This window comes from Fulmarus glacialis, unplaced genomic scaffold, assembly GCF_000690835.1.
Source record: "Fulmarus glacialis isolate BGI_N327 unplaced genomic scaffold, ASM69083v1 scaffold17402, whole genome shotgun sequence".
Classification (NCBI taxonomy): domain Eukaryota; kingdom Metazoa; phylum Chordata; class Aves; order Procellariiformes; family Procellariidae; genus Fulmarus; species Fulmarus glacialis.
The window spans coordinates 33,945-56,855 of NW_009196090.1; the positions used below are offsets into that span (position 1 = coordinate 33,945).

A 22,911-nucleotide genomic window follows, 5' to 3' on the forward strand; every position below is an offset into this window, starting at 1 on the left:
CAGCGATAAAAAAGGGGAAATCCTTTAGACAAACATTCTTAATAATCCACCCCTTCTCAAGGCTCCACCCCTTCTCAGCAGTGCTGTTGCTGGGTGGTGCTGCCTTTGTACTCCACCTCACATCCTCTGCCTTCTGCCCTGGCATGGGGAAAACCCCTCCTCTGGTCATGCCCTACAAAACAAGCCCAGTGTCAAGGTGCTTGGGGGGGCGGGGAGGTAATCCTTTAGACAAACATTCTTAATAATCCACCCCTTCTCAAGGCTCCACCCCTTCTCAGCAGTGCTGTTGCTGGGTGGTGCTGCCTTTGTACTCCACCTCACATCCTCTGCCTTCTGCCCTGGCATGGGGAAAACCCCTCCTCTGGTCATGCCCTACAAAACAAGCCCAGTGTCAAGGTGCTTGGGGGGGCGGGGAGGTGTTGGGGTTTTGGTTTTTTGGGGTAGTTTGTGTTTTGTTTTTTTTTTTAACTAGGCAGCTCCACCCTTACTGCCCTCTATATCAGGTAGCTGCTCAGGCCAGCTCACCAAAGTAAATAGTGAAGAGGAGCGGTTGGCAGGGTCATGAAACACGAGTGGCTCATCAGCCCTTTGTCCCACCGAGGCACAGGACAGCTGTGCTGATACCTGTGACGTGAGGCATGCTCTCAGCCTGCCATGCGCCAGCAGCCAAAGCTGTCTTACAGGCTGGCTTTTTTCTTGTAAACCACATGGTCATTCATCAACTTTAGTTTCACACATATGGGTATCTCAGTCCTGCACAGCAATAAAAATAGTTGCAATGTGCAATCATTCCAGCCATTTTATCTTATCTGTTCACCTGCCTCAGACACCAAGGTGTAGGTGGCTGTTGCCTAGGGACTGTTTAAAATAACAAAATGAGGCTCCCAGGCCTTCAAGGAAGCCCCTGCCCAAAACGAGAGAGAGCGCATGCATGCATGTGGTTTTCCTGCATCAGAGTCATATCTTTGACTAGCGGGAAGACATGCCCTTTCTCTGGGGAGGCAGGACATGGCCCAGCGCAGCTGTGGGTGAGTCACCCTCTTCCCCTGCCCACCGTCTCCAGCCCTGGTTCTGAAACCTGTGTTAGTCCACACATGGCAGCAGTCCGGCTTATTTCCCCGGGCACACATCGTCACTAAAAGTTGTGGGGGTTTTTTTAATCTGAGTACAAGTCTTTATTTAGTAGACTTATAAAAGAACTTTACATGAGAAGTACAAAAATATGAAATAGGCTTTGAATCTTCTTAGATAAAACTACCATTATTTTTTTCAAGCTTTAGAAATATGTAACTTGCACAGTTGGCATCTTAGGTAAATTGCTCTCGTACATTGTAAAACTAGGAAAAAACTTCCCATAAAGTAGCTCCAGAAAAGTAGCTGTACGTACCCAATCATACACATTCCTGTCAATAATTTATTAGTTTAAGACACAATGGCACAGTCATACAAATTCCCACTTTGTAATTTCTCCTTTAATGAATTCCATTTGAAAGATGCAGTATCACTTTCCTCTTCCAGTTGTTATACTATGATTAAATATAAACACAAAACCGATTAAGAATGATTTGGCATGCTTTATACTTGTACCACTTGGATTTGATACCACTTTGTAGTAAAAATTAAATAAATATAAATAGGTTAAATAAATATATTGTAAAAGAACACCCCACATATTAGAATTTAGCATTTCTTCATCCTTTGCACACACTTAATGCTTTGTCACAGCTTTAGGGCCAATGAAAAGAAATACTGCATCTTTAAAAACACAGGCTCACTTGGATGTAATTAGGAACCCATACAAACAGAAAATGGGGTTCCTTTACAGCCTTGTTGTGCCCATTAAAAACACAGCCTATAATTTCACTGTTCTGTACATCTCTCATTGTCTCCTATTTAGCTGCTTTTTCCCCAGGAGCCATCTTACGTCTGGCTCTGCAACTGGTGACTCTTCTTTATAAGGAAGTAAGGAACACTTGCAGTAGATAAACGATTAGCCTCTCACGAGCAGCTCACAGCTGACATCAGTGTATTTTTCTGAAGTTACGTGTATAGATGTATTCTGATACTGTGATTTAAGTCAAGGACTGTTCAAGCTCTTCTGTGAATACTGGTTGAGATTTAAACCATGAGGCTTAATTTCAAAGTAGGTAAACCTTTAACTGATTTTTCAAGTCAGTATTTTTTAGAATGTCATTGTATCTGCTCAAGTACGAGGGACTAATTTTCCAGGGTAGTACTGATTAAACAGAAATTGTACTCTCTCTACTGTTTTTTGGATAATCATAAACGATTCCCTTTACAATCACTGTGGTGTACCTAATGCATAATGTGGCAGTAGTGCAATGGCAGGTTCTGATGATTTGCTACAACTAAAAGGCTCCTTTTGCAGATCCCAGTCCCTAGTAATTATATGATTTCAATCACTGTATTTTGATTCTTCGTAGTAAAACACATCAGTTATAAAATCACGTACAGTACAGGGATATGGGGTGATGGTTATATCCAGCTTTTGCTCTCCATTTTCACTGTCTTGAAAACTGCCTTGGAATAACTCCATCACCACGGTTCATTGCTTTTCTGAAGTTACCCCTCACTCCTTGGGCTCCTACCATCTCCTGATCCAGCGCAGGCAGAGGTACAAGGCACTTTTTGGAAGCTTGGTTTCTTCAAAGAGAGAGAATTCAGCTCTTTGATCCCACTTTTCCCTGCTAAAGGTAGGCCTGTTTCACAGCCCTGTGCTTGGAATGTTGGTCCCAGAGAAGAAAGCTCCATTCCTCTCCTCTCAAACAGCGTCTCCTGCAAGGCTCAGCTCTGCAGAGTCCTGATTATAGTAATGCTGAAACAGTCTTTCTTGGCAGCAGATATGCATAGCATTGTAGGTATGTAGGAGCAGGTGAGGGAAACGAGCTGTAAAGTAACATACAAAATCATCTGGGATGGAGCCCAGGGTCTCCTGCACTTCAGGAGGCAGTTCTCTGTAATGGTGCTTCTGTAAAGGAAAAAAGAGTAGGGAAAAGCTCAGTCAGAGGGTTTGTGTTCAAAGAGCCTCTTTTAAATAGAGCTGTCTTTTTCATGGATAAAGTAACCTCATATTAGTCTATCGTAAAGGAGCTCAATACCTAAAACAAGGTAAGATAGACATAGACTGACAACAAACAGCAAATGGAGGCAGAACCATAGTGTGCGTGTTGCGTATGGAAGGAAGTCCTTTACCTTATTTCTCATTGCCCTCAGAAGATCCCGTACTGAGCCTCCTTTATAGGATCTGAATTTTCGAAGATCTGCAAAAGCAATTACAAGATTTCTTTTTTGTGTTTTGATGCAGTTTTAGTTGCTGGCCTCAAAAGTAAGGTATGTGTGCCTACAGTCACATACCCTTATAGGTGTGTTTCCATATACAAACACATACTTTAATTTGAAGAAATACTTTGCTGACAAGTAAAGGTCGTGTGCCAAAACTGAGACAGTGTTATCCTTACTTTCCTGTCCCAGCAAACTGGGAACAACAGCACATAACTCCTTTCCACTCTGATAAAATACTATCCATTACCTGTCTGAAGAGGAACAGTGATGTGCTCTCTCCAGTCCATTTTCACCACCTCTCTTCCGCCTCTTTCTAATTGCTTGACTATTGGACCATCTAAAGATTCTTTCTCTATCCGGTCACTAACATCCTAGAAGAGACATTCAGATTATTTCTAGTTTTATTTCCAAGCTTTTCCCAACAAAGTTGCTGCTTCTGGCCAATTACAGCCTGTCCTGATAATGGAGTTATGATTCTACTTTACTCCACGACAAAGTACAATCCAATGCATTATGCTTGGGACTGGGATACAGAAGTTTCTGAGATGATGACTTCGTTTCACCATCTGTCAAAGCCTTTTAATCACAGAGTAGAAGACAAGGCTGGAAAGAACCTCAGGTCCTCAGCGAATTCCCACCCCACACCAGGATTAAGTGTGCATGTTCACTACAGTGGGCTACCTGTTCTTGAAAACCTGCCTGGCAACATGTTCTCCTGCATTGCTACTGTAGCCGCTAGAGACCTTCCTCACTCCAATTTCAGTTGATAAGTCACGTTCTAGCCCCGCTAAAAATGATCTTCTGTAAGACTAAGTGTATTTCTTAAGAGGTACTACCTAGGTATTATAACTTTGCTGCTTCATTCCTCACAGTAAGGTTGTGGATTCTATCACCTCAAACATCCACAAAGCTAGGAAAGACTAAATTCAAGATTTGAAGAATGTCTGCAGAAGTCCTTAGAACTGAAAGAATAGAAAAGGTCAACACAAACCTGAAAAAACTGGAGCTGTTTTTCTAAACTCCAAAAGAATGGGTGTTTTAGCACACAACTGGCAGACGGACGTTTCTGAGGGTCCATGTTTATCATTTGCTCAATTAAATCACGAGCAACTATGTCTTCTGCAAGGAAAAGGGTGATAATTCTTAGGCTGTAGGGAATTCTAATGTTTTGTACTTTAGAAAATCATTATGTTCTCTACTTCCTCCAACATGACGCTGAACACTAGTCCCACTAGCTCAAGTAGTGCCCTCATAGATATGCTGGGCAACCAACAGAAAGTCAGCAGTGCTGAATCAGTGTGATTATGAAGATCAAAGTTCAGCTCTTTCCTACCCTTTAAACACACAAAATAACTCTACAGTCAAGCTTGCAGGGTTCCACATTTCCTATCCCACAGATGCTTTGGGGTACTAATGCTAAGAACTTTAGGAACTTTACTTCAGGAGTGCTTTAGGAGTACAACTTTCAGCACTGCCAGGTTAGGAATCACTGTGGGTCATAGTTCTGTCATTTCTGTTGGTATTTTAACACCCATGGGAAGTTCACTAAACTCCGTAGCGCTTTATGTTTACTGTGCTTTTCTTACCGTGCCTCCCTGCATTTAAAGACTCCAGGCTGTATGCACCCAGCAGAATGTTGGCTTGCCGCTGCAGAGATTTGCCAAAGGGATGGCTGCCTTCAGATACCACATAATAAAAGACACAGCCAGCTGAAAAGATGTCCACGGTATATGTCTGCAAATAAACAACCTTTAATAGCAATAACACTTTCCCCCCCGCTCCCGAAGACTTTGAGCCATCATCACAGGGTGGTTATTTTGCATCTAAGAGCAGAAGAAAACTTTTCAGAATCACATATCCAGCTGCAAGCCAGCATGAATGCGGGGTTGGACTAGCTGACCTTTAAAGGTCCCTTCCAACCCAAACTACTCTACGATTCTGTGAATGCCCAGGCATCAAGTACTGCGTATCTTAGTCTGACTGCAACAACGTGCCACCTGTTGGTTGGGCTGCCTTCTCCCGGGGAAGCCTGACGGAAACATGAAGACTTACAGGGTTCTCTTTGCAATCTTCACTCAGCATCTCTGGGGCAATCCACCCTTCGGTGCCTGGCACACCCGACCGACGGCTAAAGCTGTGCCTGCCCACTGCCAGCTTCTTGCACAGGCCGAAGTCTGAAATCATAGCTTTGACTTTCCCATGGGCATTAGGCATCGAGATGAGGATGTTATGGGGCTTCAGGTCCCTGTGGACTATTATAAACACCCATTTAACTACTCCAGGCAATCCCAATGATATTTGTAAATTTTTAATGTATTTGCATTGTAAACCTTTCACAAGGCTGAACCACTGTTCGTTAAATCAAAATCCTAACCTCAAACTATTGTCTTTGGTAGAGGCTCATCATTTTTTTATTCCATCACCATTAGTCATCATGTTTTATATGACTTTTGTCCAAAAAATGCAGCACCCTGAACCAATGGTAATGACTAGCTTTACTACTCCAGTGTAGCAGAATGTTTCAGGGACAAGGCCGGTGTCAAAGGACAGACATTACTGCTGCCAGCACTAGGTAGAGCTTCTACAACTCTATTCTGGGGTTGAATAAACAAGCTCCCAGCACTGACCAGTTTCTCTTTTTTTTTTATTTAAGAAAACGTACTGCTCTCCATCCAATACTGAAACAAGAGGCATTCTTACCAATACTAAGGGAGTGCAGGTAAGCAAGACCAGATGTCGTCTGTTGCAGGAGAGTGATGGGTTGTAAGCCATGGTGACTGAAGGCCTTTTGCTCAACATACTATAAATTACAACAGAAAAAACCAGAAGATTCAGCCACAACATTACTTATTGTTATCCTCTGCATAAATAGTAAGTATATCCCCTTCACCTCACCCACCCCCCCCCCAAAAATAGGTTAGACTGGGTAAATTGTTCTAACTGGTAACACACATCATAGAAGAGCCTTTCTTTTTTTTGGCTGAAGGTGATGAGCTCTAAAATGTCATTCAGAGCTGGAATTCTATACAGCACCGTGCTCCAGAAGCAAGAGTAGAGGGTCTTCAAAGTCCGGATGGTAGGAGGGGGAGGATGACTAGAAGGGAGGCCTTCACAAGAAGGAAAAAATCAAAGGACAACAGCTTCTGTCCTTAAATCAGTACAGGGTTAGGGATGTCTTTCTGAAGATCTGAAAACACCCCTGTTGTAGGAATGTGTAATTGTCACAGAGGTGATGGCGGGAGTAACTAGAACATGTCCTGTGGCAGGCACTGCAGCAACTTAAGTTAAAGGAAATTGAAGGCCTTCCAGGAAGAAGACTTTCACAAATTCTGTAGGTTTGCAAGTGACCCATCACCTCCTGTAAAGTGGCAGCACACAGCTCAATGGCTATGTACTGAAACTGCCGGTCCTTCTCCGTGCAGAAATAGCGGATCACATTAGGATGCTCATCTGACTCTCGCAGCAACTGTACTTCACGGTCTGCAAAGCTGAAGCACTCGGGAAGAATTCTTTTCACTGCAACATCACGGTTATCAAATGTCCCCCTACAGACAGGAAGGAAAACCACATCAACTTTTTACGCTCCTTGTAGAAAAAGCATGTACAAAGCAAGTGACAACAGAAGACATTTTACAGAGGCATATTAAAGCATTTCTCATGCTGAAAACAGATATATTTGGTCATCAAACATTTCTGTGGGAAGTAAAGTAGTTTTTGCTAGTGAAGAAACACTGCATGAAAAAATTCCAGACACACACAAAATACTTTTTCAGAAGTTTCATTTCTGTTCATATTAGATATGTGTTTGGTTTTTTTTTTTTTAAAGACCCAATGCAATTAAGACATTCATTAGTCTATTTAATGCTGAATGCACATATTGTCTTCTACCTGTAAACAATCGTCCCTTCAGCTCCGTGTCCCAATACATCTTTTGGGTTAAACGAAATCTTGCCAACCATCACTCTGTTTGCCTCTTCATCTGAACAAAAAATAAGAAACAAGGACTGGTTTAGGATGGGTCAAGTCAGCCTTTTACAACTGCACATCCTTCTGGGCCAGTATATAAAAGTCTTTTTGCTCATGTTTAAACTAACAACATGGATGATCAAAACAAATGAACATCTGCATTTTGGTACTCACGCTGAGTAGACAAATACTCCCTGGTGACCAAATAATCCAACATACAGAGTCAAACACGTTCTGTACACAACACCTGACATAAGGTCTGAAAAGATCATGTCTCAAGACAGTATAAGATTAGTGGTTCTCAGCAGACAAACTCTTCTAGAAAAAGTTTAATAGATGTCTTGTTGAATTTAGGAAATGTTGACTGACAGTTATGGAAGTGGGTTTACTAGCAGTTCCCCTGAATAGCCTTTGAAGGGACAAAGAATGCACAGGAAGATCAGGCAGAAGGCAGGCCACGCTGCATAATCCTTATTTCTTGACTGCAGTTAATCATAATACTACATATTTTTATTTAAACGAACCTCTCCCTAGAATGGCTACAGGTTATAAGAATATACCGCCATGGACAACATAACCCCTCAGATGGCAGTTATGAACTGGATGTTTTTCTAAAGCAAATAATCTTGCTCAAAGTCAGGGCATGGCACACCTGCACAGTGTTTTGCAAATGGTCAGACTAAATGAGAATGATGCTCCTTTTCAGCTTTCTGATCTATGAAGTATCATCCATAAGTATTTTAATTGTTGTGCTGTATCGTACAGACTGGGGAAATACAGAGACTCACAATAAAAGACACTGGATCGACTTTACCTCCTTCTTCCTGCTCAGTGGAGAGGCAGCTCCCAACATCAGATGTGGAGATGCTGGAATACGCAGAATGGTTTGATGCTCTGGGGGACATATTTGGTGTGCTGGTAGCTGAGCTCTCTGTCCGACCATAGGAGATGTTCAAGAAATCTGCTTCTGGGGATAGATCACTGGGAGCACGAAAGGGCAGCTTCTGTTGCTGCAAGAGCTGTATCTTCTCTTCCAGCTGATGCTGCCTCTGTTGCTGCTGATGTACACTCTGTGAGAAAGGACCTCAGTCCGTAAGTGGAGTGAAGTTTCTTACAGTCACGTCACAAAAGGGAACTCTATAGCTGTTGGGGTAGCTACATCCAAAAGGTGGGAGGAAAACTCTCTTGTTATGACACTATCAGCCGAGTAGGCTGGGGAACTTTCACTCACACGCTTTCAATTTCATTCTGAACTTCCATTGCAAAGCTGAGAAATCACACTGGTTCGTTAATATGGCAAAAGCTAACTGTTACTAGGTTGACTAGGTGTCTTTAAACCACAGAAGGATAAAGGCTTTGATCCAAAAGCTGGAAAACCTGACAATGGTTCAGGTGAGGAAGAGAGGAGTGAAGCCAATGGTGTTAAGATCATGTCTGTGAAAAGAGTAACACATACAAAACCCAGAATTGGTGGGATGAAAAAAAAAATCTCCAGAGTTGGCACATATGCCCAGAGAAATCACTGTTATGTCAAATTTGTAGCCTTTGCTACCCACTGCACATCTGTGAGGAGGGGAAAAAACCCTATAGTGTATTACTTTCTAACTCTATCATTTCTTGGGCTCTAAAATGCTACTGACTCTCCGTAAACTCAAAAGCACATTAAGCTAAGTCGGCATTACCATTGGATAAGTGATGATAAAAGCCACCCAGCCCACAAGCAGGAAAGTGCTGAGAATGATCGTGGCCATGTCTTTCAACATGGAGTCCACAGGAGCTTCTGGCCGAGGGATAGGCCAAGCAGGTTTCTCCTCAATATCCTTTGGACCAGCAGGAGGCACTTCTGTTGAGGAACCTTCAACGATGTCAATAACCTAAGAGGCAAAGAAAGCTCTGTTAGCTCAATATCTTCATGGTTAATGGAGCATTTATAGGCTAGGCTTTCTGCTAAATAATTTTCTATAATTTCTAACTCTACCAAAGTCAAAGAAAGTTTTGCATGTGGGAAAAAAAAGCAGCTGAAAGCCCTAATTCTGAAATAAGAATGACATATCATCATACCAGTGATTCTACATGCTAAGTACATGAAAATCTGACACAAAAAATGTAAAGTAATTCCATGTAGCTTTCCTTGTGCGTCCTTCCCCAACTTCTGCTCCTTTATAGACTTCTATCATCCAGTAAGATGATTATTCTCGTCACAAACCTCTTCAATAGTGGCTTTATCAGAGTCAGCTGGAATCACATTTTCAGGCCTCTTGGGTAAGTTGCTCGGGAATTTCTCCAGGATCTTTGTAGGAGCAGATAATGGTGTTTCATGGTGCCCTTTAAATAAAACACATTTGTTGAAATAAAAAGTTGTCCCTTTTTAGGAAAGATATCCTTGATTTCAGCATCTTTGCTGAAGAGCATATATAAAGTTGATTTACAAAAGGCTTGAGAACATCACAGAACAAAAGCTCAAATTAAAACATTTTTTCCCTCTGTCCTTCCCAAGCAGTCACAGGTATAGTGATCACAATCCCGAAGAACTCTCTGCTCAAGCACTGGCTGTGGAACATGCATTATGCCTCCTAGCTGGCTCACTCTCAAGGTAGTTTTGCTTTGTGATGTGGCCTTGAGGCAAAGATCGTCTTCTAGATATGAAATGGTTCTGACGGGAACGGATCGCACTGCACGAGAAGGAAGCAAGAATCAATCCAGCACTCAGCTACAACTGCTCTTCACACCCTGGCTCATGCTTGCCAAGTGAGAAGAGGGAGACGCTACTGTGCTCCGAGCTTTTGCAATTGGAGCAGACAGAGGAAGACTCCTGCTCGTGTATAGAGCAGGAAACAAAAAGGAGGGAAAAGATTGAGGGCACGGGTCATTCAGCACAGAGGGTTGCAGAGGAATACGAACTGTTTCAAGGGAGCCGCTTGACGTACTGCAAGAGCAGGACAGTATCAACAAAGAAAGGGATCACAGGAAAGGAAAGGTGGCAGGTTAAGGAAGCTGAAAGTTACACCTCGTCCCTGCCACAGAGATCCTATGGCATATATCACTTAATTATAAACTTGCATCACTTAAAACTGAATTTCAGACACTTCTTAATTTTTGAAGCAAAATGTAAACGCCCTGAAAAGTCAATTCCAAAATTTTGGGATTTGGGATACACAGGACAGGCTGACACTTTATTAACATTATCTTCAGCCTCTGTGCCTTAATTTGTAAATGGGGAAAACATGGCCCTCTGATCTGCATGATGAGAATTAAAGTAAGTTTATGCACAACAAAAAAATCCAAAGGAACCAGAATATGATATTTACAGTAAATAATAAATTATCTATAACCCCCTCTGAAGGAGGGGGCAAATAAACAATAAACAACTTTCCACATATTGAGCTAAGCACTCTTCATCCTATGCACTGAATAAAGCAGGGGCCTTGGGAAAAACAATGTGCAGTCGTATACTTAAAGACATTAATTCATATGCAAATGAGGACAAATTAAAAACGATTACTAGAATCCAGAAATTATTGCCTGAGTTTAGGCAGTCATTGTGACTGATCTACAGCAGCTGAACAACATTTCTGGGTTGGGGTTAGCATTGTCCGCCAGATGGCAATGCGGTCCCGCACGAGTGGCAGACCAGGGCCAAGCAAGGGACCTCCGATACCTATTAAAAGCCAGTCGTTCCAATAGTTGAGTTTGTTCTTTTCTTTCAGTCTGCCTGAAAACTTTACATCCGTGCTGGGGGTGATAACACACTCGCCATTGTCTTCAATTGTGACTCCTTCTGTTTTTGGACCCTCTAGTAAGGGTATGGCACTGCCGCGGGGCTAGAAAGAGAGACTATTGTTACAATTTTGGAAGCACCGTGTCCCTGTAATATTTAAATAGGCAACTAAATAAAAAAACAGAGGTCAAAATTGGTGGGCAAGCAAAAATTACTGGCAGCAAAGTCACCGTAAGTAAACACTGCCATTATGCCCTCAGCAACTGCTTCAACAACCTTGGACATTAGACCTTCTAAATTACATGTTGCCTAGGAGATGAGATTACTCTCTCTTTTTTTAGAAAAGTTAAACAGGACCTTAATTTCCTACCTGGACAGCCACAGCGTGAGCAAAACAAAACTATGATGCTGCTTCCTATCTACGGGGAGTTACTTTGATGAACAACACAGCAATTTTAACATTAACCACAAAGTACCAACAATATGACATAGCAACCTCTGGTCCGCTCCTGCTAAGCTTGCCTGGCACAATTCCTGATGAGCTACAGTTACTTTGAAATGATTGCAGCATTTGAAATGATTCCTGAAATATGGTCATGCATTCTAAGGCTTACTGTTAATTGTTTCATGAAATATTTAATTTGCTATGCAGTTCTTGATAGCAATCTGCAATTTAAAACCAAATTTCTGTAGATGTACAGATGTTTTCTATTTCAATCGGATCCCTTTGCCACTTTACAATGGCAAAGTTGTCTTTTTTTTTTTTTATATTTCTATGTATGTTTCCATTTCAACTTTTTTTTTAAACCCAGGACAGTACTAATTCTGTAAAGGCACTTTTCAGCAGGTATCATTCAACTCTTGCAGCTCCCAACTTACCACAACAGTTACCCCTTCATGCACCATTGATGGTGATGCATACAAACTTGTGGAGTACTTCCCCACATATAGAGTTGGTCTGGAAAAAACCAATAAGTGTTAGAAAGAAGTAGACAAATTTTACCATGATGTTTTACCATCTTAGCTAAAACCTTGGCAACACAATCCTGCAGAACTAATGCATGAGTTTCTCAAATCATCAATATTTGTATCTTGAAAAGCCTGGATCTGTAAAATTGTTTTAAGTACTGCTGTACTATGAAGCCATTCTTTTTAATTATGAAAGCATTATTAGTTGATTATTCACATCACAATTACTCATTTGACATAACTCATGTCCTATTTCTGCATTATTCAATAACTGCTATTTGCTAAAATGCTATGCACCTTTGCTACAATGTGAAAGGCTTCACATTATAAAAACCAATTTCGTTCCACATTATAAGAAACTATTCAACACAGAACATTTGATAAAAGTTATGAATATACATTTCCTAAGTTTATGATAGATTTTTTTTTTGTCTGCCTTTAGACAGTAAAAGTTCAAATATGATATAAAATAACGGCTGGAGAACTAGAGCTGCTTTTATGTATTCTTTTCACCATCTTGAAACTTGTAGAACAATCCTTAACTGAATGTATATAAGTAAGGTTTTAATGACAAAGCTCTGTCAAATAGACAGTGAGAACAGGAATATTGATGCTCACGTCAGTTTGCTCTTGGTCTCTGTTTCCTTTGGGAAAGGATATTTCCACTTGGTAATGTGTCCAACCTCACCAGACATGAATGTCAAGTATCGCAGAGTTTCTATCCCCACGTTAGTGTGCATAACTTTCCGTAATCCTTCACGTTGCCAGATGTAAAAAGCTACCACAGGAGAAGCATAATTCTGAATCCACAGTACGTCCCCAGACTCACTGTCTACGGTCACCACCAGTCCATCTCCATTAGACACAAAGTGGGACATTTCTACAATATACAAATATATAGGAGATTATCTGGATTGCTGCAGACATGCAACTTTAATAACACATATTAACAGTTCAAGCCTTATGTTAACTGTGGAGTCCATTACCTTACATTGCAAAAGAACAGCTAGGTTGATAAAAGTTCAGTTGCAATGCAATAGCATTGCAATAGCTTTTTCTGAGTGTGCACCAGTTTATGTTTGCTTCCTCTCCTGCCATTTTTCCCTAAATTTTAGAGTCACATCTTCTTAGATTCAATTTACCTGAAGCTACCTAACAGGCTCTAGATATTACGGCATGTAAAGGACAAAAACTGAAAGATGCATATCAAAAATCAGACAGACAGCTTGACCTATTAATTACAGAAACAAATCAGAATATTTTTGCCTGTATGCAAAACCCACGGTGAATCGGGGCGGGGGGGGGGCAAAAAAAAAAGACAGCAAGTGAATTCTTACTATATTTTATGTCTTCATCAGGCAGAGTAGCTGCATAATCAAAATAGGTGGCATTCCATCGCAGCTCCTTCTTCTTGGTGTCATACATTGTGATCGTGTACTCTGTTAAAAAATACATAGTCTGTGAAGCAAAAAAACCTATGAGAGAATAGAATCAATCATTTCAAATCTGAGACACTCTTCAAAACACCACACACACCAGTTACTGCTCTCTGCATTTCATTTTCCCAACACTCCTGATAAATAAACATTTCATAGCTGTTAAAGATAATACCCGAGCCACTCATATACTGATCTACAGGAAGCTTGGAACAAGCCTTGCAGACAGTTACTGCCCACATTACCAGCATTTTGTTTTTACGGCACAGCTTCTTCTGATGTACTTTGTTTTACTTACAAGTTTCCAAACCCTGCATTCTAAAATTCAGCATACCGTGTTCTGTAACTGAACTATCACACTTAAAGAACACATTAATATAGAGGTTAAAGAACAAGTCTATAACACTTACTCCTTTTCACTAGTCAACACCTATATGGTGTTGGTCTAATTTTAACAGTTATTTAGAATAGTGCATTTGTAATTTCAGTGGATATGCTATATCTCCATTTTCTTTAAACAGTTTTTATAAAAGCTGTACATTACCGAGCAAACTTGGGTTCACAGCTGCTACTGGAATGCAGTGTTAAATAGAATATAAATACCACTTAGTCAACAAGAAGAATAATGGACCATGCCTACTGCCAAAGTTTAAAAAAACAGTATCTTTCTGCTGCTATAAAGAGTTAATAATTTTTCTGTGTACAGTCTAAAATCATAATTTACAGACATTTTTCTAGGAAATAAACTTGAAAACCTGAACTGATCACAAGGTCATTTGTTATGATCTTAAACTTTAAAAACAACGACGACGATTTTCTTCTAAGCTGCAGAAAAAAAAGCATATGACCTGTTCTCCCAAGATACAGGAGGGATGTTGACGGGCAAAGACTTTCTGCAAATGAGGAAGTCAAGGTTTGCTGCTTCTCCCCAGTCATGAGGTCAATCACGTACCAAATATCCTGCTTTTTACCTGAAATCATAATTTAAGCCACATTACCATTCAGTTGGAAAATTACACTTCTATCAAGCTTTTCAGTCTTCTTTTTTCTTTAGTAGGCTTATGAATTTAGCATGAATAAAGCATTTTTAATAAAACAATTTCTCATAGTCAGGCTCAGTTTCGTCATTTAGCACTACAGGCCAATCCCAAATATTGACAAGAAAAAATAAATACAATATTTAGAATGGTAAGTACTATTGGCTGAATTATTTTTTCACATTGATAATATCTAACAGAGTTCTGAGTGTAGAAGATCCTGTGAGTTAGCAGAAGAGGAGACTGAAGTGCTAATGTAGGTGGAAAAAAATTGTGAGGGTCTACACATTCCAAATTGATTAAGGATTGTAATCCTAACATCCCACTCAAGACTACGTGAGCCATGACCTTAAATACTTCTTTGATGCTAACACGTATGTGTTGTTTTTAGAAGCTTCAAATAAACATTTTTCACTCCTTTACTGGAGACATGCAAAGTGGAGAACCAGAAGTAGGTATTGGCCCTTCAGGAGATTAAAAAAACCCAATACTAAGTTCATCCTGATCCTTCACACATTTTACTGTTGTGATAAGTAATAACTGTCCTTCCTTCTCCCTTTCTCCTCCCAAATCCATCTGCAATTAGAATGAGTCAGGACAGTGAGCCATAAATTTGTTATTATTTGTAGTATAAATGAACTGACTGTATGTCAAATGATGGAGGTTTCCTAACCGTGTTGCAATGGGATTTCTTATTTAATTATAATGGTCAGGCAGTCAATGACATTTATAAGCATAAGATTTTAAGGAGAAGTCACATTTTGTTGAGAGATAGCATCTCAAGAAACCAAAAAACCCTATACAGGCTATTCACTGCTTAGAAAAGCTATTTTCTCCTTCAGGAAAAGTAGTTCTTTTTTAATCTTCAAACAGTAATTGAATTCTATATTAATCAGATTTTCTGTCATCAGAAAGGTTGATGAAAAACCATAATACCCAAAATAAAGCATATTTCCATGCAGTCTGTCTGGGAGTCTCTACATTTTGTAGTCGCTGAACATATCACAATCTAAAAGAGATTAAATTTGAGCTCACCCATGTACAGGATCCCATCTGAACTGCGACAGGGAGATGCCTGCACCAGCTCTGGGATAGTAAATGGAAGTTTCTAGGGAAAAAAAACCCAACAATAAAAGCTTATTCACATTGGTGTGATAGTCTTCACATTTGTTCACAGAAAAGAGTGGTCAGAAAAGTTCAGAAATCTCAAATGACAGTTTTTTATTGTTTGTTTGTATTATTGCAGTGCTTGAGAACTCAACATTTCAGGTCAAGGCCCCGCTCTGCAAACCCAGAACAGAGAGAAGTTTGTCTCAGTGAGTTTACAAGAGGAGAAATGCATGTAGAATGGAAGAACTACTTGCAGCTGAGAGGTTAGGAGGCCAAGACTCTGTGGTTTTAAGGTCTACCATCATCACTTATAAACTGTCTGGGCTTCAACATACCACGGTTTAATTGTCTCACCTATAATGAGTTTAAAATGGTTCGCCGCAGGACTGTACAGTAACATTTATAAACGCCAGATATCCTCGTACAAATGAAACTGTTGAGAGGGTGAAGCATGAATCTCCGACTGAAGAGTTCTTGAGATACTGCCAAGCCTGTATCGCACTTACAGAATGGGTGATGATCCTTACTAAGTTTTAAGTGGCTTTTATTGGGATGAGGTCACAAGAGTAACGGACAAGCTGCACCAACAATAAAGATCAGGCCTTTGCTAACTTTACTTAAATATGCTAAAATCACTCCACTCTTGCTTAAAACTTTTATAATAGTGATTCTAAACAGAAATTAAATTACTTTAATTCAAAAAGAGAGGAGATTAGCAGAATAAAGGCATAGATTCAAATAGATTTCTGCTTCCTGGATTTCCCAGGAAAAGCACCAAGAATAATTTTGCAAGTTATGATCTGGCTGTACTGCGGGGCGGGGGGAGTGGTGAGTAAATACTAAAATATTTAACAATACTAAAGTTCTTAAGGGAAATCATAGCAGCTGCCAGAGAAAAGAAACTTGTGGGAAGCCAAATATTTTATCTGAGTATCACCACAAAGTTTAAAAATAAAAGTCAAACGTTAGCTAGTATTTGTGGGTTACATGGATCGGTGACTATTTTGAAAAGGTTCAGCATTTTTGTCTGCTTACTAAATCTTATAAAGACACCTTCTAAAGGTGTCAGCATAGAACATACATTAATCCTACCTTTTGGCAGATAGTTTTAGAAAATTAAGTATTTGGGTGAAAGTGACATATCTGATTTGTATTATCCCAGGTACACCTTTCCCATCAAATCATACAGAGATTATTCAATATTTGGATAATACCACATAAATTTTATTTGTCATCATCATAATTATTTTAGCAAGTTACAGAAGAATAGTACAAGTGGACAAAACATATGTGGTGTTGATATTTTCAAACAGAAATTATTTCCTATCACAAGAAAGGTGGTAACTTTCTGCTCTAATAAAATAAAGTATGTTTTCACTCTGCAAAGGTGCTAGCAACACAATGTAGGGCACTGTCATTCCAAAAATTTGTATCCTAACATTGGCATAGGCAGCAGACGCTGGTTTTTGGCTAGTCTGATTCAAGCTTTTCCAAGAAACTGGTGCACTTCCATTAAAGAGTACAAAAGCCTGCAAAGCTTTACAGTACTGTCAAGAAAGCAGAAAGTTCCCTTGGGGACTTATCCTTCATGTGAGTTTGATTAGGGCACTTTTCTAAAAATTATCAGAAAGAATTTAAAAAATATACTTACAGTCAAGCCTTCACTATTCTTGCCACCAAGTGTATACAAACTGCCATCATTCGGGTCTGGAAGAAATGCTGGCCTAGGATTTAAGCAGCAATTATAAACGATAAAAAATGTACTGCGCTTCTCAGAGAATAGGAAAGCAACCATGGTCAGTACTGGCTTTACAGAGAAATTCATGTGACATTAAATTTTTTACTTTGTATTATCCATTTTCTGAAGTTTCATTTATTAACTGTGAAAATGAAAAAATGTGAAGAAGTTTCAGAACTGACATAGCATAAGATTACTAATACATTTGAAAATTTAAAGATCCAAATGTGGCAAGCAATCACTTGGGTGAAAGCTTTTAAACAAGATCCATATGCTTTTATAAAATGCCACAGAATTAAAAACAAACCAAACAAACAAACAAAACCAGAGAGCATAAGGAAGGCAAGGAACAATAAAAGAGTTGCCAGAACTAAGTAAATTTGAGAGGTAAAGGCAACCCCGCAACCAAACTACAAAAAAACCCCAACCAAACCCCAACATCAAAAACAAACCACAAAAAAGAAAGGATGTTCCCATTGACTTCAGAGACATAAAGTTAAAGCCCCAAATTTTCGAATTAAATGTGAGATTGCTATGCTGGAGGAACTACTCTGAAGTAACAGCTTGAGGGTTTCATTTGAAGATTCTGGTAGTGGTGGTGGTTGGAGTTTCCTATGCTTCACTATTTTTAGTCTTTTATTTGGAGAGGAGAAGTACAAACCCCAGAGATCGCTCCCTAGCTGTTTCTGTCATTTTCAAAGCTGCTCAAGTAAGATTGTGGCACAGTTAGCACACTTGATCTCCAAACCTGAGCAAGGGCTTGAGAGAACAGTCTGCAGACAGGATATTTCTTAGCGCTACAAATAAGAGAATTATATGTAGCTAATAATATCCTTTCTGTATCTGCTCTCTAAACCACCTCAAGTTGACTTATGCAAGGTATGCAACTTTTCTAGAACATAGACAGTTTGGGTTCAAATTAAACCAAATTTCAAGATGTCAGTGAAATCGAACAAGCAGTAAATGAGATAAAGAAAACAGACTTACTCTTCCACATGTATTGGCACCTGGAGTACAGGATCTGCATAAACAGAAAAAGTCATAATATTGGCAATTCAATTCCTTGAACTCACTAGATACAGGATTAAGTCAGGCCTGCCAACAACTTGCTCCTTTTTGAAAGGCTGATGCACAGAGTTTGAAAGGGGCCGTCTCAGCAGCCTCAATGATCTCCTGTTTGGTCATGAAACTAGGTTTGTAAAATTGGAAAGTACAAAGCACCTGAGAAGTTTTAAACCTTCTGAACTTCTTTGCTCAGTTTTATCCACACTACTCCCCAGCTACCCCCCAGGAGGAGACTCAAATCAGATAGCAGTACTGTATTGTATCTTGAGTTTTCTCCTTATTTCTCACTTGGACAGAGCATATGGAGTCTGTTAGAACTGCCTGTATACATGTTAATAAAAACTCTTGCTTCCAATACATGCGTGTGATCGCTGGGCACTGGCTGCCCCAGAGGCAGCTGACCATAACTTGCAGCAACTGCTGTCGCTGTGCAGGCTTCAACAACCAATTTTACTTAAAAACAAGCTATAGCTAATGGAAGTTTGCAGAGACTGTGAGAACAGGGATACAAAAGTACGTATCTTGATATTTTCATAAAAGAAGGCCAACCTAGTGCTTTTTTACTCTGTATTTTATGAAATTTTGCTACTTTGTGTCTCACGTACCTTGTGTATCAGGCAAGTAAGCATATACTTTCTAGCCAACTCACCATTTAGTTTAAAATTCAACATACAAACTGACAGCCTAGTGCTACTCAAGCACTGAATCATACTACACCTAGCGAGCTCACTGCTCAGCGAGCAGACCTGCCAAGTTTCACGCTTTACCTGTTTCCCTCATCACGTGGTTACTCACCACTGCACTGGCATCTCCCGCATTGGCAAGAACCACGGTCAAACACAGTCTCCCTCCACATCACAACAAATTCCCTCTAATGCAGGGACCCTTGCAGACCTGCAGAGCTGTGTGCCGGCTCCGGGAAGAAACCCACTGGAGGGCACAGACACAGCCTAGTCATGTTATCTTATACTTGTAGCCTCATACATAGGGCAGCAAAAACGTTGAGATAATTTAGCTGGTACTCTTAACAGTCCTAGGCACTGACATGTAGTCATAGAAGACAGATAGCAAGAGTACCTGTCTTGAGCAATTTTTCTCTTAATGATGAATTATCACCATTACCACTGTTCATTGATGTAAGATAGGAATGTTGTGCAAGTGTAGAGCTCCACATTATGTCATAAACTCCATTTAATTTATTGAGAACCCAACACATCAACAGGCCCTAAGAATAATTAACATTCAAACAAAGGAGCTAAGTGATTCATCGTTACGTATCTGTCTCCACAGACCACGCTGCTTAGTCAGACCTTTATTCCATTAACTACATCAAGCAACTCATTTTTATCCCTTGTGTGAAGAAACTGGTTTCAGGATATGTTGGGAGGGACCTCCCCACTCCAAACTTACACTTGATTATATGCCAATAATAATTAAAATACAAATATAAAAATAAAAAGTATTCCACAAGCTTCACGATATCTAATGCAACACGTGGTGACTTACAACATCATCTCTCCGTTACTAAAGAAAAGCAAGCAAGAAAAAAGCATTATATAAAGTGGTTCAACTCTGGAGTTGAACTGCTAGGTTGAACTACTAAAAGCAAACAGACAGCAAGTTTATATACTCAGTGCATCCCTAAGTCTAGGTGAAATGAACTAAAAGAAGAAAGAGACATTAAAGACCACAGGCTAGAGTTTTTATAATCATAAATGCTTCATGGGAAGGGAAACTCTCACAGTTTTGTGAAAAAAACAGCATCATAAATCAGCTGAAAATGGCACCTGCCTCAGTTGAAGTAAGATTTAATGCAAATGCCACAAGCATTGCTACAGGCAAAAGCCAAACAAACTTTGCAAGTCTCTTGATGAACTGATTACACAGAGTGTGTCTCACTTGGTAAAAAATAAACTGTCGCCTGTGGTGACGATGACTATTGCTAGACAACAGCAATCTTCACCAACAGTGCTTGAGCAACTTTGTCCTATCTACAAACATCTCCTCAAATGATCATTAGTGATAACAAAGCTGCACAACTTGTTTTTGAAGTGCTAACTGGCTGCATATACATTGTTTAAGTATAGTAATGCAGATTTTCTTTAAAATCACTTTCTAGTCAGCCTAGGCAAAGCATAAGAAAATAATTTCTTGTCCAAATTATCTTCAGAAACTTCTAAATTTGATTTTAATAAAACGACTGCTTATTCTCTGAATTAAATGGAGGTGTGAAGTTGTTATATGAAATTACAGTATAAAACTAGTACTATCTGAATCAAATTCCAAATCTTCTAACTGCAGTTACTGACATAACACAACACGCACTCTACAGTAGAACAGGACAGAATGTGATTTCCTCAAACGTATTAGTATTTCAGTTTTTTTTCAAAGAATGCTCAGGAACACCTGAACAATTACAGGAAATTTCAAAAGGTAGATTATGTTTTCTGGCAACTGATCCTGGTTTGTCCATGACATCTGCAGGAGAGTCTGCTCTGTAATGCTTTCCTATAGCTCCCTCTCTGCCCCCAAAATACAGTGAATAATAATAATACAGTACAGCATTTTTTGACTAATAATGTGTTTTCACTTAATTTTCTAAGACTGGGCAACCTACTTTCATTAAAAAAAAAAGTGCTCCACTCTGCTCCAACTACCTCAAAGGTCTGAGAAGTTCTGCATGATTTTATCAACCATGTAGTACCATAATAGTGAAAGAACACACACATATATATATGTGCAATAATTACTTGCATTAAGCTTTTACCCCCAAGCTTATATTTCTGAAAGCTGTTGGAAAAATGTCACTTACAACAATTTCATCCAAAAATGTATCCTACACTTTAATAAACGATGCCAGAAATCCCATGAATGTCTCTTCAACCGCTGTAGTGAGTTTTTCTGAAGCACTCTTGCATATCAGAAGACATGAATGAAAGCCTTATGAGTAGTTCCAAGCTGTTCAGTGTGTGCTGTACAGAAGCATCATGCTCATGAGAAAGTCCTTAAACTTTTCTTTAGTATCACGTCTTCAACATCAAGAACAACAGTGCTTCATCAGAAGTGAAAAAAATCCTTTACTTGTTTTCTCAGTAACTGAAATTTGATTTACTGACAATGATGAAAAAGAGGTAGACGGAACAGATTAAGATGTTATTACAAAGCAGCAGGAAATTTTTTTAGCACTTACTGGCACATAAACCAAAACACTGATTATTCTGATGGCTTCCTGTATCATTTAAGTGTTGTATATGAACTGTTAGAAAGCATTTAGTATCAATATCTGATTCATTTGCACGCATGAGGCTATTCACAATGAGTGAACACAAACTGATGGAGGAGTTTATTTTCTGAAGTGAAAGGAATTCTCCTTTCACTACTAGCACCATCCACCTGGGAAGACAGGCTGTGGAGAGCCATTTCTCTACATTTTTAGCTACTGCGGTGATGTAAATTTTCTCATTTTCTTAACACTTTCATGATCTTGAACTAAGGTTGTAGCTCTGCGAAGATACTTTGAAGACAGACAATGAACTCTTCACATTCACTTTCATGTGGTTTGGGACATATTCCAACTTTATTTCAAAGTTTGTTTTGAAATAAGAACTCACTCTGAGATAAAAAGAGAATTTTGAGTTTAATTTTTTGTTGTCAGGTCTTACAACAGTTTTCATGTGCTTGAATACAGACTAGTAAAAGAATGAGTCGTCTTGTAACTGAAGTCACCTTTTGCTCCACAACGGGTCAAACGGAAAAAGTTCTTGCAAAAGTCAGAGAACTGAGGCCTTATCTTCTCTTCAACAGCTCAGGACTCAAGTGTTAACATGCTGAGACTGTAATCATGTAATCCTGCTTTCAAAATTTCCCTGAACTGCAGTTCCCTGTAAGTCATTCTAAGAAGCCCAATCTGTTCCAATACCAGCAACAATGATAATAACCACTGAACAAAGCAGTAAGTATTCTGTATTGGAACAAAAACTTTACAGAGAAAATGTGATAAAACTGTGATAAAAATACACCTGCCTCTCCCTTAAGCTTCCATTCCCTGTCGCAGAGGAAAAGCCAACTTCTTGCAATGTCCTACATAAAGCTTTTGGTATGATATCCAAAAGCTTTCCACTTTCTAGACTAAGAAAACAAAGATGTCAAAACAACTATGGAGTGTGAGGGGGTGAGTTAGGAAGCAGGACACCAACCCGTAAGTATCTCCAGTGCTGGAGGGAAGATTGGGTTTTCTATAGATACTTCCATGAGTTTCCGATTTGTTTTTCCTTCAGTCTTCACTAAGGCAGAGTACATTAACGATTCCTACATTAAAATCCCACAATTCAATACATGCTAGCTTTAGCTTTCTGATCTGGTAACACACATCTGTGTGTAAACAAGTACATGCACACACTATTAGTAAAATTATTGCCACTGATACTCTTCATTAAATTAATTCAGCAAAGCATATTAATGCCCACAAGCACAGGGAGTTCACGGGCATCAGTAGAACAGAAATGCCTTTAAAAAGACTGCTGATATCTCTCCTTGTCATTGTGGGACTTCAAAAACATTATCCTGTAA

The 22,911-nt window shown here is 39.5% G+C and overlaps 1 protein-coding gene across 1 annotated transcript; it reads right to left on the reverse strand.

The window, feature by feature from the left end:
- Positions 1-2,782: 2,782 nt before the first annotated feature.
- Positions 2,783-18,320, reverse strand: ERN1 (endoplasmic reticulum to nucleus signaling 1). The gene is made up of 20 exons (XM_009572101.1): positions 18,265-18,320; positions 17,191-17,263; positions 15,465-15,537; positions 14,241-14,363; positions 13,294-13,395; positions 12,575-12,836; positions 11,867-11,945; positions 10,928-11,090; positions 9,476-9,594; positions 8,952-9,143; positions 8,084-8,339; positions 7,192-7,282; positions 6,659-6,848; positions 6,004-6,103; positions 5,356-5,555; positions 4,890-5,037; positions 4,295-4,422; positions 3,551-3,674; positions 3,214-3,281; positions 2,783-2,989 (listed from the first exon to the last, which is right to left on the reverse strand). The coding sequence occupies exons 1-20, from the start codon at positions 18,318-18,320 to the stop codon at positions 2,783-2,785; spliced, it is 2,754 nt and encodes a 917-aa protein (XP_009570396.1).
- Between the last annotated feature and the right edge of the window lie 4,591 nt (positions 18,321-22,911).